Source organism: Gouania willdenowi, chromosome 7 (assembly GCF_900634775.1).
Source record: "Gouania willdenowi chromosome 7, fGouWil2.1, whole genome shotgun sequence".
Lineage (NCBI taxonomy): Eukaryota > Metazoa > Chordata > Actinopteri > Blenniiformes > Gobiesocidae > Gouania > Gouania willdenowi.
The window spans coordinates 24,763,833-24,778,903 of NC_041050.1; the positions used below are offsets into that span (position 1 = coordinate 24,763,833).

A 15,071-nucleotide genomic window follows, 5' to 3' on the forward strand; every position below is an offset into this window, starting at 1 on the left:
TAAGTTAATCAAATCTAATTAACTTAAGTCAACAAAAATTTGTTTTTTTAAGGCAGCAAGTTTGCATATTTTTTTTAAGTAAAGTCAACTTATTGAATTTTACAGTGTAGGGACATAAAGGCTGAGCTCAGACTATCACTATCTTTGTCAACATGGATATTAAAATCTCCTACTATCAGTATTTTATCAGAACTGAGGACTAAGTTTGATATAAACTCAGAGAATTCTGATAGAAATTCAGAATAAGGGCCTGGAGGACGGTAAATTATCGCAAATAAGACTGGCTGGCAGGTTTTTGATTCGGTATGAGATAAATTTAGAACCAGGCTTTCAAAGTAAGTGTAATTTGGTTTGGTTTAGGATAGATTAGGAGAGAGGAACGATAAATAGCTGCTACACCACCTCCACGGCCTATATCTCGTGGCATATGAGTATTTAAATGACTGGGAGGAGTGGCTTCATTTAAACTAACATATTCATCTTGATACAGCCATGTTTCAGTTAAACAGAATAAATCAAAGTTATTTTCTGAGATAAGGTCATTTACTAGTAGAGATTTGGATCTCAGTGATCTAATATTTAATAGAGCACATCTAATGCTTTTATGTTTTGGTGTTTCTATATTTGAGATTTTAAATTTTTTCAGATTTTTATAATTGATTGCTCTTTTATTTGATTTTATGTTAAAATCATTGTGAAATTTGGGTCGGGGGACAGACACCGTCTCCATAAAATAATATTCATCACCATCACAACAGTTGTCATGGCGATGAACACAGCAATCATAATAACAATGGGAGGGAAACTGTCCTAAGGCAAGCGCAGAGGGGCGTGGAGGACTCCACCTCTGTAACATGGTCTCATTCATGAGATGTCATAACAGTGACTGTGCCATGTTTTCTGATAGTAGAGATGCTACCGCCAAAGTAGGGTGGATTCCATCTCTTCCTATCAGGTTCGGTTTTCCCCAGAAGGATCTCCAATTATCAATGAAGCCCACCTCGTTTTCTGGACACCACCTCGATAGCCAGCGGTTAAATGATGACATGCGGCTATACATGTCATCACTGGTCAGATTTGGTAAGGGACCAGAGACATTGTTTTAGCATAAGCACAAACTGATTCAATGTTCACTTTGGTTGCTTCCGACTGACGACGTCGGGAGTCATTAGTGCCGACATGGAGGACTATCCTATCAAACTTACGGTTACTCTTTGCCAGCAACTTTAGATTTGATTCTATGTCGCCCGCTCTGGCCCCTGGGATGCACCTCACGATGCCCGCTGACTTCGCTAGCTTCACGTTTCTCACTATGGAGTCGCCAATTATCAGAGTTTGTTCCCCGGTGAGTGTGTTGTCCTCACGGAGGGGGGAAAACCTGTTTGAGACGTGAACATGGTGGTGTCCCGAACGGCTTTTTGACCTTCGACTATGCTTACCACGGACAGTAACCCAGTCATTGCTGGCCGGAGGGGAAGCTAAGATAGAGCTAGCGCTAGCACAGTCCACACCAGCTAGGTCCTGCTTGCTAGCTTCGGGTTTGGTATCAGGGGTGCGGAACCGCTTCTCCAGATTGTTGATCCTCGCCTCCATATCTAACAGTACGCTACACTTTATGCAACTACCATTGTCCCTAAAGGAGGACGAGGAGTAACTAAACATCTGACACACCGGGCAGGAGAGCGGAGGAGAGGAGAGAGAAGCCAAAGGTGCTAAATTTAAGCTAAGCTAAGCTAAGCTAAGGACAAAAGGAAGTTTAAAGGAGATTACACTGCATCTAAGAGGCGAGATTGCTTTTTACTTAACCTTGAAAATTAAAACAAGTGTTTTCAAGGCTAGAATATCAATGACAACAAGTTTGATCGATACGTCACCACGTCACCTTCCAGGAAATACTTTTATTTCCTTTTCAATCATGTGAAGTAGGAGACACTTTTAATATTTAATCCAGGATTGGAGAACTGGCGGCCCAGGGGCCACGGTCTGCATTTTGCAGACCATCAGGAAGGTCCAAGTGGTAGAGCGTGACCACCGGCTGCACGCTCACCCTCCATTTATTGAGAACACCCCACACAGAGCTGGCAGGAGTTAGAGCAGAAGCCATGGTGCGAGTTCTCAGAATAGATCCCCTGCAGCACCCCTCTTTTCCCTTTTTCTGCATAGCCTGTTGGTAAATAAAAACATTTAATTCAGGACGCTTTAGTCAAAATAAATGATTTATTTACAATAAATGTGCATTAGGATTTGTCTAGCGCCTTTGAGCGCTTTACGTGGATATGCATGTGTTACGGCTGAATTTACGGTTGACCTCATTTTGAGACATGATTCATTGCTCTGGTTGAATGATGGAGTCCAGGAAAAGCATTGATGATTTTATATAAAAAAGTTTATTCTATTGCTAAGTAAAAAGGTACAAGATGGAACAAAGTGAAACAAAATTAGCGTCCGTCCAGGCGGACGTCCGAAGGAAGTGCCGCGCCCCGCTCCAACAGTTTCAAAGCTTAAGCTTTTTATACAGATAAGAAAAGGTCCCAACAGTGAGAGACAAAAGGGAGGGAGTCAGATGCCCATAGTGGCAATGTTGGAGGATGATGAAGATGTTATGAGAAGGTTTGGCTCCAGTCTTTATCTGTCTTGATAAGTGTGTGCGTCAGTGTATGTCTGCATGTGAGCAGAGATTCTGGCCTTGGCAGAGACTGTGCTGCACTGAGAATAATACGATCTGTACTGTTTAATCATGATTCAGCTGTTCAAAAGTGTAAAGATTAATGGAGTCGTCATGTATTAAAACATGACAAATTGTACACATGAACATACATTTGAGGATATGATGATGAATATAAAAATGACCATAACACATGCAATCGTATATTTGGTGGTATGGGTCTGTTCCTGGACCTCCTTGCCCTTTCCACAAGCTTACGTGGAAAGCCGGAGGTAGGGAGAACACTCCTCCCTGACCTTCCCTGAGCCCTAGCTAAAAGCTAAAGCAAGGAGAGTGATTAGCAGAAATCCCCAAGACACCATACAACGCCACGTTAGAGCAATATGAATTTGAATTCACGAGCCGATGGATTTAGTTCATTTCCGAGGAGTTTACATACTGAATGCCAGCATTTACGGAGCACTCATTGCTATTTTGAGCATGAGGATGGATTGAACCTCAGGGTTAGGGTTAGCGTTTTCATTGCGCCACTCACTGACACCTACCGTGTCGTGAGATATGTTTTTTTGGGAGAGTATGGAGGCTATATTGAACGATTGTTTATGTTTCTTTAATGGTTTTTTACAATGTTGATTTTGTTAGATGGCTAAATGCTTGTTCATGTGGATCTTGTTGGGTTTTTTCTTTCTTAAAATGAATCTTATATTTTGATAAGCGCAGTGAGATGACTTTGTTGTAAATTGTGCTATACAAAAAACGTTGAATTTAATTGAATTAACACTTGCCAGCAGAAACATATGAAATTGCCATTGGTGTTGACATTGGTCGTCTCGATTTGCAACGCCCTGCCTACCCAATCGTAGTGCTCTCGGCACGTCACTGGGGGCCACATAACATTACAACGAGGGCCGCACTTGGCCACCGAGCCTGTCTGCGCTAGTACATGTTGTATTAATTCGGAAACACACCTACAATTATCTAATAGGTTTGAACCATTTACCAATGTTAATGTCAAAATGTATTAAGCGATGGAATGCAGTTAGCAGTGGCGGCTGGCCAATAGAGGGCGCTAGGACACCGAACCACCACTCACCACGTTTGTTTGAGTGAGACATAAAAAGTAATAAAAATTAATTATGAATTAAAATACTACGTAACAAATGTATATCTGTATTTAGATAATCAATATAAATATTATATAGATAATGATGATGTGTGAAGTTGTTTCATTCATCTGTGTCTTGGTGACGTGTTTCCTCCTTGGGGCGCAAAAATCTTTACTGTCCACTCTCGTTTAAAGTTGTGCATTCACAGTAACGCCTCTTCAATACGAGTCAATGGAGTGTATCTGGGCGCAGTTTACCTGCGTCCAGAGTCACTCTACGGCTGTGCAGAGTTGAATGCAGCCGGAACATTTACAAAACACCCTCCTCCCGCCATGGGAGGGGCTGACGTCACAGTGGTCCGTCATAAAGTGGCTTTGACAGGTGAAATCGTGGGATGTTAGAAGGAGAATCAAAATGAAGAAAGATAAATTAATGAATTCTGCTTTCTCTGCCTACCTGCTGACTCAGCATGGATAAAGACAGGTAGGACCCATTTAAAACACTTTCAGAGAAGGAAAAGAAACATGAACAAACTAAATTTGATGATTTCAAATCTTGAATATGTCCATATTTTGTAAACTAGGTCTTAAATTATATTTTGTCACGTCCTAATTTATGTATATTATTTACCACTTCATTTTTCACCCCCTTTTTTGTTTAATTACTTGTTAAACTAAAACTGGAAGAAGAAAAAAGGTAAAATCTGAAAACCAAAATTAAAAAACAAAACAAATTAAATTTCAAGAAGTATAATAACCCTGACACACACTCACTCACTCTATTGTATATACTAGAGTTTCTCAAATTGGGGTACGTGTACCCATAAGGGTACGCGATGGCACTCCAGGGGGTACTTGAGAGAGAGAGAGAGAGAGAGAAGGAAAATCAACAATTGAAAGCATTAAATATATGGGGTTTTATGATATTTATTTCTTCAGTTCAAAATGATAATACTACTAAATATTACCAGCAATTCACAAGATGACAATTAAAACACCAGATAATAGAAAATATACTGAATAATAAATCAACCACAAAATCTGCGAAATGACACCAAAAACACACACTAAGAGATTAAAATACTTACTATTACCAGCAACACACAAAACAACCACAAAGACACATTCCTACAAATTACACAAACATAACAGAGAAACATTCAAACGACATAAGAAACAGACTGAGATGGAATAATTTAAATAATACCAACCACACACAAAAACATGATACACAAAATGAAACCAGAAACACACACATTGACACAGAAAACACACAAAATGATGATTAGAAATTATACTGATTAGAAAACTAACTAAAAAACAAGGATCATTCTCCTGGTCCCACATTAGGAGGGAGATGACCATAAATGATAAAAAAACTATAGAGATAAATCTATTCATGAGGCACTAAATACTGTTTATTTCCACTTATTTACAAAAATGAGATTCTTTAAAATGTGTGTTATCACTCATTCATTTCATCATTATGATTTATTGTTGTTTTTTCATAGTATTCTGAGCAAAATGTGCTTGTTGGACATAAGGGGGTACATGGATTCAGAAATGAGAGAAAGGGGGTACTTGAGCCAAAAAAGTTTGAGAACCACTGGTATATACTATATACTACTACTATATACTATATTTGTTCTTACTTGTTTATGGGTTCGATGACAATAAATGTGGTTAGTTTGAAAGCAGTTCTGTAACTGCAATTGTTCTTACTTATTTGTTCAAAGCTACACAAAACCTGTTTTTGGTGTACATCTATTTTGGAGTTGTAGCCCCCCCTGGAGAAAAATGCCCCAGCAGCTATATAAATTAACCTAACGTGCTAACCATTAGGTTAATTTTTGTTGTCATGTGTATTTTTCTATTACAGTGTATTGTGGGTTTTGTGAGTCATTTAGTGCTTTTCTTTTGTTCTTTTGTGTATTTATCGGTCATTGTTGTTATTTGGGGTGTCTTAACATTAATTTTTTTCATGTTTCTTCTTTTCCCTTTGTGCATTTTTCTGTCATTTGATGTGTTTTGGAGTCATTTTGTGTATTTTTGTTTGCAATTGTTTTTCGTGTGTGTCATTTTCAGTTTTTTTTTTTTTTTTTTTTGTTTAAAGTCTTTTTGGTTGTCTTTTTTAAATGTATTTTTCTGTGTTTTGGAGTCCTTTTTGTGTATTTTTATGCACTTTCCTTATCCTGTTATATATTTTCCCCCTTTTTGTAGTCGTTTTTTTATGTCAATTGGGGTTCTGTGAGTAATTTTAGTTTATTTTTATTTTCCATTTGTGTATTTTTCTGTTTTTGTGTGAGTTATTGGAGTCATTTTGTGTTGTCCTTTCATGTATATTTCTGTTATTTTGTGTGTTTTGAGAGTAATTCTATGAACTAATTTTGGGGGCCACACAAAATTAGACCAGGGGCCACATGTGGCCGTCGGGCCACCAGTTGCCTGCCTATGTGATGCTTTTATTTGATAGAATTCTGAGGCTAATGCTCACATCCTCGTTGCTCTACCGGTGCAGGTGAATTCAGATGACTGTAACCATAGTGATCCATTTGAATGCTGTTAAGTTGACACTTATGTAGTAACACAAGACACACTTCCTGGTTTCAAAATAAGAACTGTTTATTCCTCTTCCTCGTAACACGATGCGTGACATCGAGTGAACTTTTATTTTGACATTTCCACCGTGAGTGTGGAGTAGTGTTTGTGATGACTTACTTTGTGCACACTCCTCTAATGTTTAACCACAGTTACTTGTTTCTGAGGAGCTCTACAAGTTTCCTCCTCAAAACACCGGCGGTGCGTCACTCCGTTATGTAAACGTAGACGTTACCGACGTCACGGACAGGTACGGACACTCCAGGCCTGTCGGTCAACGTTTGGGAGAAGAACAACGGGTTTCTTTTTGACTCTCCTACGGATTCATAATGGACGTGGGCTCAGAGGTGGTGAAACTTAAAGCTCATTACTGCGGGTAAGTGAGAAGAAAGTGAGGCACTCCCTCACAAACTTTGACCACGCGCACGTACACACGCACGCACGCAGACAGTTGTCGGTCTGTCCCTACCAGCATCACTCAGGTGAACTGATCACAGCCTTTACACATGGACAACTCATCTGAGGGTCTCATTATCAACATTCATGGCAGCATTTAGAATATTAATGACCAACCTGAGCATTAACACAGGAAACAACAAAGGGTTTGTGTATTTTTTGTAGTTGTGTCTTGTGAGCCCCTGTCCTACAAAGCAGGATATACTGCGAGGTGATTTCAGCCTGGCGTATGTGCACGTTTCTGTGAAAGCGTCAGACTAATCAGAATCATGTAGAAACTGTTTAGCAATTTACATCACAATGGAGGAATATTTTTTTAAAAATAAATATGAAGAATTAAAATCCATAATTCAGACCAAAAACAACTGTTGCTGCAGAAAAAGCAGGAAGAAAGGAACACAGGTAGGAAGCTGCCAACACAGTTAATGCGTAAAAGCGTGGGATTATTTTTATATATTAATCCATTAGATGATTAACGGACAGCGCTCTGACCAACCAGTTTCACTTTATTACATCACAGACGTGTTTACTCGCTTTTACACTCGCTGAGATCTTATCCACTTCATAACCTGGTCCCAACCAGAGGGGTATTCCATAAAGCGGGTTATGTTCAACTCTGAGTATGTTCAGGCTCAAATGAGGGAAACTCTGAGTATCCCATTCCTAAACGCAAGGTATGTTCTTCTCTGAGTATGTTACCATGGCAACATTGTCCGTGAACTAAACCTGGTCGCTGGCAGGTTTTATCAAAGAAACCCTGAGTTTATACCTGGCTCCGCCCACATGAACACCGTTTCTGAACACTTTAATGAACCTTAACACTTTTCTCTGATTAGTAACATCACACACCACACATCATTACTGATGTTGTGTTGCTTTATGTTTTTTTTTTTGTTTTGTTTTTTGTGATAATGGTAGTTTTCTTTATAACATTATGATACAGATCATTAAGTGAAAGTCACTGAGAGGTTGATCTGCATTAAAACATCTACTGACGTCTGTAGTAAAGTTCCCTGAATACAAACCTGTGGATAATATAAAGGAGGAGATGACAATTTAAATAAATCCACTTTTAAGGCCCGATTGTTGTTTTATATTGTTATACAGTTAAATCTGTAGATCATGCGTTTTTGAAGGTTGATGGTGCAAAGAATTGTGACATTTTTTAGGACATTGAGATGACTCTGGCCCCAATATTACATTAAAAAGTCAATATAAATGATGCAATATCAAGCAGCAGTCATTGTCTTTATATCCAGTGTAACGGGAGGGCTCTCTATGCAGACATCCTATGCTGCTGCCACGTCTCCTCAAACACATTTTTTCAAATATTATTCACCGCTCGTCAAGTCACTGAAGCAATAAAGTGATGAAGCGACCAAAAAGTGTGACTAATTAAGGGTGATGTAAGCCACTATAGTCACTGAAGACTGAACACACCTTTAGAACAGGCTCATATTTCTCAAACACCGGCTTATTTCACGAATTACGGTGAATAAATCACTCTTTTCCGGTTGGTTGCCATGGCAGCTCGAGTCATCTCTGATCCATTGATGATGGCTTTTTTTCGTGCACGTAAGTAACCCAAGGTTTACATACTCAGGGTTGATTGACCCACTTCATACCAGCTGTAATGGAATTCCAATACCCAGAGTTTTCTATCGCGGGGTATGTTGACCCAGAGTTTATGGATAGACTCAGAGTTTGTTAACCCTCCTTTATGGAATACCCCTCAGGTTTGTTGTTCATCCTAAGTTACCATGGTGATTTAGCCCAGTAAGACGTTAGCCAGCTTCATAGTACAGCACACGCCGAATAAATCCTGGAAGTTAGCGCGATAAGAGGAAATCCAGTTTATTATTACAGGCCCTATGTGTATATCTGTTATAATTTTGTTTTTGTGTGTTGTTTTGTACATTGTTTCTAATTTATTTATTTTTTCCATTACCTCTGCCAAGGAAGTATTATTTTCATTTGTTTGTTTGCCTTTTAGCTGGATTACTTTTGTGGTTTTGTGTAATTTATTGTCATTTTGTGTATTTCTGTTATTTTTGTGGTTTTTTTGTACATTTGTTATTTATGTGTTCATGTTTATGTATTTTTATTCACCTTGTGTGTGGTTTTAAATATTTTCCTACATGTTATATTTAACATGTAGGGGAAAAAAAATCTTTCTTTTTTTCAAACTAGCTCCATCTTAAGTTTTTCTTTGTTTTGTGTGGATTTTAGGGACATATTGATCACTGACCTGGTAGCTACTGTAACCTTTGTGGAGCTGTGTGAGGAGGTGAAAACAATGTGCAGCGTTACCAAGCAGCATCCCATCACACTTAAGTGGATCGACGACGAAGGTGAGTGTGCTTCACTTTCCAACCAGTGCTGGGTTGGGACTCATTTTCAACCCTGGAGCTTCAAGCCTCTACCCGCCCACTTTAGATCAAGACATATTATCATAAATATCATGTTCTAACCTTACATATTGAGTCTACAATAGTATGGTGTTCTGTAAAGCGTTATATTTCAGTGTATTGTTCTAAAATATTTTTAATTCAGTGCAGGTAAGGGTTGCTTCAAAATGTAGATTTATTTCAACATGAGCGCACATCTCCAACATTTGTCTTTACAACACATTCTTTTAAAGGGGACATATCATGGTTTTAAATCCTTCCTTTTTACATATAAATCATACAGTTGTGGTCTATATAAAGCGGAACTGCAATGCTTGGGTCTGAATTCCTCATTATTATAGCTCCACAGGCCCCTTTTCTACCCCTTTTCTGATGTGCTTCTAAGAGCAACTCGTTTTGGTGTGGTCTCTTTAAATGCAAATGAGACAATTCATACCCCACCCCCTCTCCAGGTTCAACTCCACCCTGCTCGGCCATTTTTGTAGTTTGATAGAAGAGATATGGCTATGTAGCGGTGCAGAAAAAGTTTATTCACACGTTATTTACACAGTGTCAACAACAGAAGACTTGTCCATCCAGCTTTACATGTTTGAGCCAGAGTCTGACCCGGCGGAGCGAGATGAAAATCAAGATGATGAACCTGCAGAACCCTAACAAGTGAGCTAACACAAGCGCCGAGCTAACGCTAGCGCCAAGCTAACGTCACGAAATGCATTTTAATACAGTCTTTTCGGAGACAAAAATGGCAAAATGAAATGACTAATGAAAACTTTAGACTTAAATTAAACCACGTAGGCCATATCATCAAGGATCTAAAACGAGCACACAGCGCTAACATATGAAGACGGTGCAACTGCTAATGCTAACAAAACAATGACAGGGACGTCTTATCATCACACTTTTTAGCATTATTTACAGCTTACCGAAGTGCTCTGTTCGTCGTCTCCAAAGATAGAAGGAATTGAACCCTCAATCAGACAAAGTCTTTTGGCAAATCCTTCTTTATACTGGCGGAGGTTGCAGAAGCAGTCATCCTTGAAGTGCTGCGCGCACAAAAAAATGACCTTACCCACAGATGTGGGTACATTTCCATGAAAAATAAAACTCAACCAGGCACTTTGAAAAGGTTCTGATGCTGGGAGACATTGTAATGAAGTGTGTGGGTTACTACATCCAACAACTGAACATTTTGACTTATCCTCTCGTAACTTCTGCATCCTGGAGCTTGGACTACAAAATAAAAGCGAGAAATAAAAATGGCGGATTGCTCGAAGTGTTGGGCCTGGAGTCGATGTCCTAATTTGGCAGTTCCGCTGACGTTATTGTTCAAAAAACGTAATAGAGAATCGAAAAATGGAAACAGATTGAAAAATATGACCAAAACAGAATATAAAGATATCAACGGAGCACCTGAAGAGATTATTTTGAACTTTTCTGTGCTTCTAAACAATCTAAATATACATCAAAATGCATTAGGGCGACCGTGGTAGTGGGTCGTCTTCTGATCGAGAGGTTGGGGGTTCGTTCCCAGTACCTGACTATGTGTCGAAGTGTCCTTGGGCAAGACACTGAACCCTAAGTTGCTCCCAGTGGTCGACTAGCGCCTTGCATGGCAGTCCTGTCCCACTGGTGTGTGAATGTGAGAGTGAATGGGTGAATGAGCTGATGTGTAAAGCGCTTTGAGACTGCTTCAGTGTGGTGATAAAGCGCTATATAAAATCAAGTCCATTTGCCATTTACCATTTAGGGCTAAAAAAATGGATTTAGCATGATATGTCCCCTTTAAACAATTGCAGGGGTTCTAAACGTTTTCTTCTGTACCCGTTTTTGTAAAAATGAAAAATTCTCAGGGCATCCCAGTCGCAACAAAATATAAAAATGGGTAAAAAAAAAAAGACTGTTCTTCAAATCTCATTAAAAAATATGTTCAATTTGCAGTCACATATTTCAGAACAATAATACAACTCTTTATTGATAAAGTGCGAAGAAAAAAACATTTTCTATTTTTCATGATTCATTGAATATATTTTATATCAGCATAAACTTATAAGATCTTTAATGTTAAGGAAATGCAAATAAAATCCATTTTTCATTTATGCTGCTTGGGGGAAAAAAGAAAGAAAAAAAAAAAAAAACGGAATTGACCACAGGACCAAGATGGCAAATCATATTAAATCCATGTATTAATTATTTTATGATAATTATTCAGACAAATTGAGTTTAAATTCAGTTTCTTTATTTTTTATGAAAGTGTAAGTAGGTGTAATGAGCGTACTACATCTGTAGTTCCTACGTCTACACCAGGGATGCCATGGTTACGGCCCGGCTGGATCCGGGTGAATATGTACATTCTACTATCTATAGTATATATGATCCTAAGTACTAAAGCCAAACAGAAATGCAGATAAATCTTGTAGATTTAAGTAAAGGGGAATAAATACCATGTGGTGAAAATGTGCCATAAATCACTAAGCCGTACTTTCACACACCGAAGTCAGACTGATTCTATATTCATGGACTCAGACAGAAGTTACCAGGAAATAGGGATGAATGCTGGATTAGAGCTACTGTATATTGTTTTATAACTGTTTTGAAGGACTCGCATTTGGATGTTTTCAGGCGATCCCTGCACCATATCTTCTCAGATGGAGCTGGAGGAAGCTTTTCGGATTCACAGTCGTACCAGAAGGTCTGGATTTCTGCTGCATAGTGAGTCAACCTGGATTTCCAGTCAGTTGTTTTTATATTGCAGTTTTTTTAAATATTCTGCAGTCTTTGCCTGTGGTGGTAGTAACGCGTAACATTTATTTGTTACATGTACTTGAGTATTTTTTTTAAAGAAATTGTACTTTTAGGAGTAGTGATTTCGCAGAATACTTTTACTCTTACTCTAGTAAGAGTAAAAGTGAGAAATATGTGAGAAATTATATGTATTTTAACTCCGTTATTTTTGGCCACATGCATGTAGTTACATCGATTTGTCTGTAAATAAATTCAAACAAGCTCAGACGCAGCTCTGCAGTTCTCTGACTGAGACATCATTAACCAATCACAGCAGTAGCACTGCAGCAGTACGGAGGTGTGGCCCCGCCCCTACACGCCCCCCTTCACCTCAATGTAGTTCAAGAAACACCAGCGTCTCCCCCAGAAAATATGCAGCACATCCATGGCCCCACATTCAGACCCTGTTTGCCTTTCAAAAGTCACATAATGCAGTAGGTTAACACAATAAGTACCGGGTTAACTATATAGCACCTTTTAGCGGGTGTAGCGTTCTCAGTTTAAATACAATGTAGGGAAATATATATCATATGAACCTATGGATTAAACAACTATCAAGCATATCACACTAGTTTAAGGCTGAAACATACTCGGGCAGACCCCGCGCACAATGGACTGCGAGGACTCCTTCTAGTAATAATAAAATTAAATAAATTACTGATTAAACTTGTATTTTTTAAATTGTATTTATTTATTTATTTATTTATTTTTATTTATTTATCTATTTTGCACAACTAAAAAAAACAATATCACAGAAATAGACATACAGTGCAGGAAGAGGCAGAAAGCTCAGAGCTTAAATATTTGTTGTTCTTTTTCAAATTAAAACACCACACAATCTCAAACAACTGTAATCTATTTCACTTTCTCTAATGTAAATACATTTCAAATAAAATGCACTATAAAAAATAACTGAGCTGGCGCATATTGTCTGTTTGTGCACCAATCCTTACTACTTTGTATTTGTAACACAGTAAAACAAATTATTAGAGGAAAAAAGTATCTGACATCGCCAGAAAGTTGTGATATAAAAATGTGGTCACGACCCTATAAATGTTGGGAACCACTGATATACACACTTCATTATGTTGACTCTGTTTTATGCAGGCTATGGATTTTTTGATGAATGTATTGAAGCCTCTCATTCAGGGAGTAACAGTTTGTTTTGGAAGTAATAATTTGCATCTGAAATTACTCACTACTTCAGTAGTTTTTTTTTACAAGGTCCTTTTTTTTTACTCTTGCTCAAGTATTTATTTTTACGAGTATTTTTACTTCTTCTTGAGTAATTATATTATGAAGTAACAGATATATATATATGTGTGTGTGTGTGTGTGTGTGTGTAGGAAGAAAGAACCAGATGTCGATTTAAATTTTAATTAATTTTATTTTGTTGTTGTTGCAGTCTTTCCCAGCATTCCGGAGCTGCCTGGAATGCCGTGCCCTGGAGAGGACAGTGAGTCAATAAGATCTGCTTTGATTGAATAATAGTGTCGTGAAGTAAATGGTTGTTATAAAGCTATAGATTGCTCTAAATCAATTCAGTAACACATTTTAACGTGATAATTGACTGCTGAAGTGGGCAAAAATAACACCTGGCATCCTCTGTTTAACACAGCTGTTTAAAAATTATTCATCCAGTTCAACTGAAATGTACTTGTGTACAAAACACTAAATGAAGGCGTGAAAGCATGGGTAGGAAATTATTCATATACTGTATGTCCCATTGGACCAGAGGCCTCTACTTTTAAACTGACGGTTTGTTTAAATCAATCAATGCAAACACACATTAATTTTATAGATAAGTGGTTTGTATTTTCAAAATAACCAATACAATGTGTAATTGTGCACCTTGGAGATAGAAGCAAGCAATGGGAGTGTGTGTCTCCGTTTGTGCCTCTGAGTAAAGAGGGAGGGGCTACAAGACCACAGCATGGTGTGCTGTACGTGAATAGGAGGGAGGGGAGACTCGAGAGGGGCTCGATGTTCACTCTGACTACACGGTGGAGGTGAGGGAAATGAGTGAAAGAAAACAGAGCAGTTTGGTGAAATTTTAATGTGATAAATTGTTCCAGCACATCTCAATTATTCATACGCCGGCTCCACAAACAACCTCCATGGACACGTGAGAGAAAGACAGTCTGATAATGATAATGATGACATTATGTAGGACAACAGAGTATGTGCTGCTTTAAAATAGCAACTGATGTACAGTAACTGCTTGAAAAACTAAATGAAATGACAGATTTTCTGATATTTATACAGTTTTCATTCGTTTTATTTTTGTTTATTTAGACAGGACAATGCATATTAATGGACCCAATTGTACGTAAATATTCCTGATTTAGCACTTCAGCTGATTTCTATTTGTAGTCCCCACAGAGTTCAAACATAAGAAAGCATAAAACCAAGTCAGTGCAAACATAGTTGTCACTTTATCCACATGGTTCTCTGTTCTGTTGTCCGTATGAGATGTTACAAAAATGAATTATTTTAATAAAATTGAGCACCAGGCAACAACCCGAGGAGCATCCCATTAACACCATTGCAGACAGGTTTTGTACATCCCTGGTTACTATATTACATTTTAAAGATTTGTAAGGACAGGGGCTTTTAATTAAGGAAGCTGCAGGCAGTGAAGCTCTTTATAGTTTGTTAGTAGAGCTCAATAGACCCTACCTGAGTCCTCTGTCCTACCTGCTAGCTCACTTTATTGTGGCTTCTTTTGCTTCCATCATCCCATCATGTAAGCACATCTACAGGAGTCGCACTGAAGAACCAGTTCTGGCTACAGAGTCATATTTAGTCTGTATGTATTTCTCTTCCTCGAACAGAAGGAGATGAGTTGACGTTGGGGTTTGTCACCTTCCTCCATGAAGTGTTGTTGTTTGGTTTGCTTGTTGAAGGCTTAGACCAGCGTTTTTCAAACCTTCACATATGAAAACAAGCACCAAACAGACTGTGTTCTCTGAGAATCTATTGAGCTGGTTGGGTTTCAGTGCATTTTATATCTGGAATTACACTGAATTGTTTGTTTGAAAGCAGCTGATATCAATAT

General features: G+C 38.3%; 1 protein-coding gene across 1 annotated transcript in view; it reads left to right on the forward strand.

Moving 5' to 3' along the window:
- The first annotated feature begins 6,480 nt into the window (after positions 1 to 6,480).
- Positions 6,481 to 15,071, forward strand: part of prkcz (protein kinase C, zeta) — an 88,491-nt gene continuing 79,900 nt past the window's right edge. The window contains exons 1-4 of the mRNA XM_028453042.1: positions 6,481 to 6,744; positions 9,054 to 9,175; positions 11,852 to 11,941; positions 13,419 to 13,469. Coding sequence (XP_028308843.1) covers positions 6,698 to 6,744; positions 9,054 to 9,175; positions 11,852 to 11,941; positions 13,419 to 13,469 — 310 coding nt within the window. The 5' untranslated portion in view covers positions 6,481 to 6,697. The remainder of the gene's footprint in view (positions 6,745 to 9,053; positions 9,176 to 11,851; positions 11,942 to 13,418; positions 13,470 to 15,071) is intronic.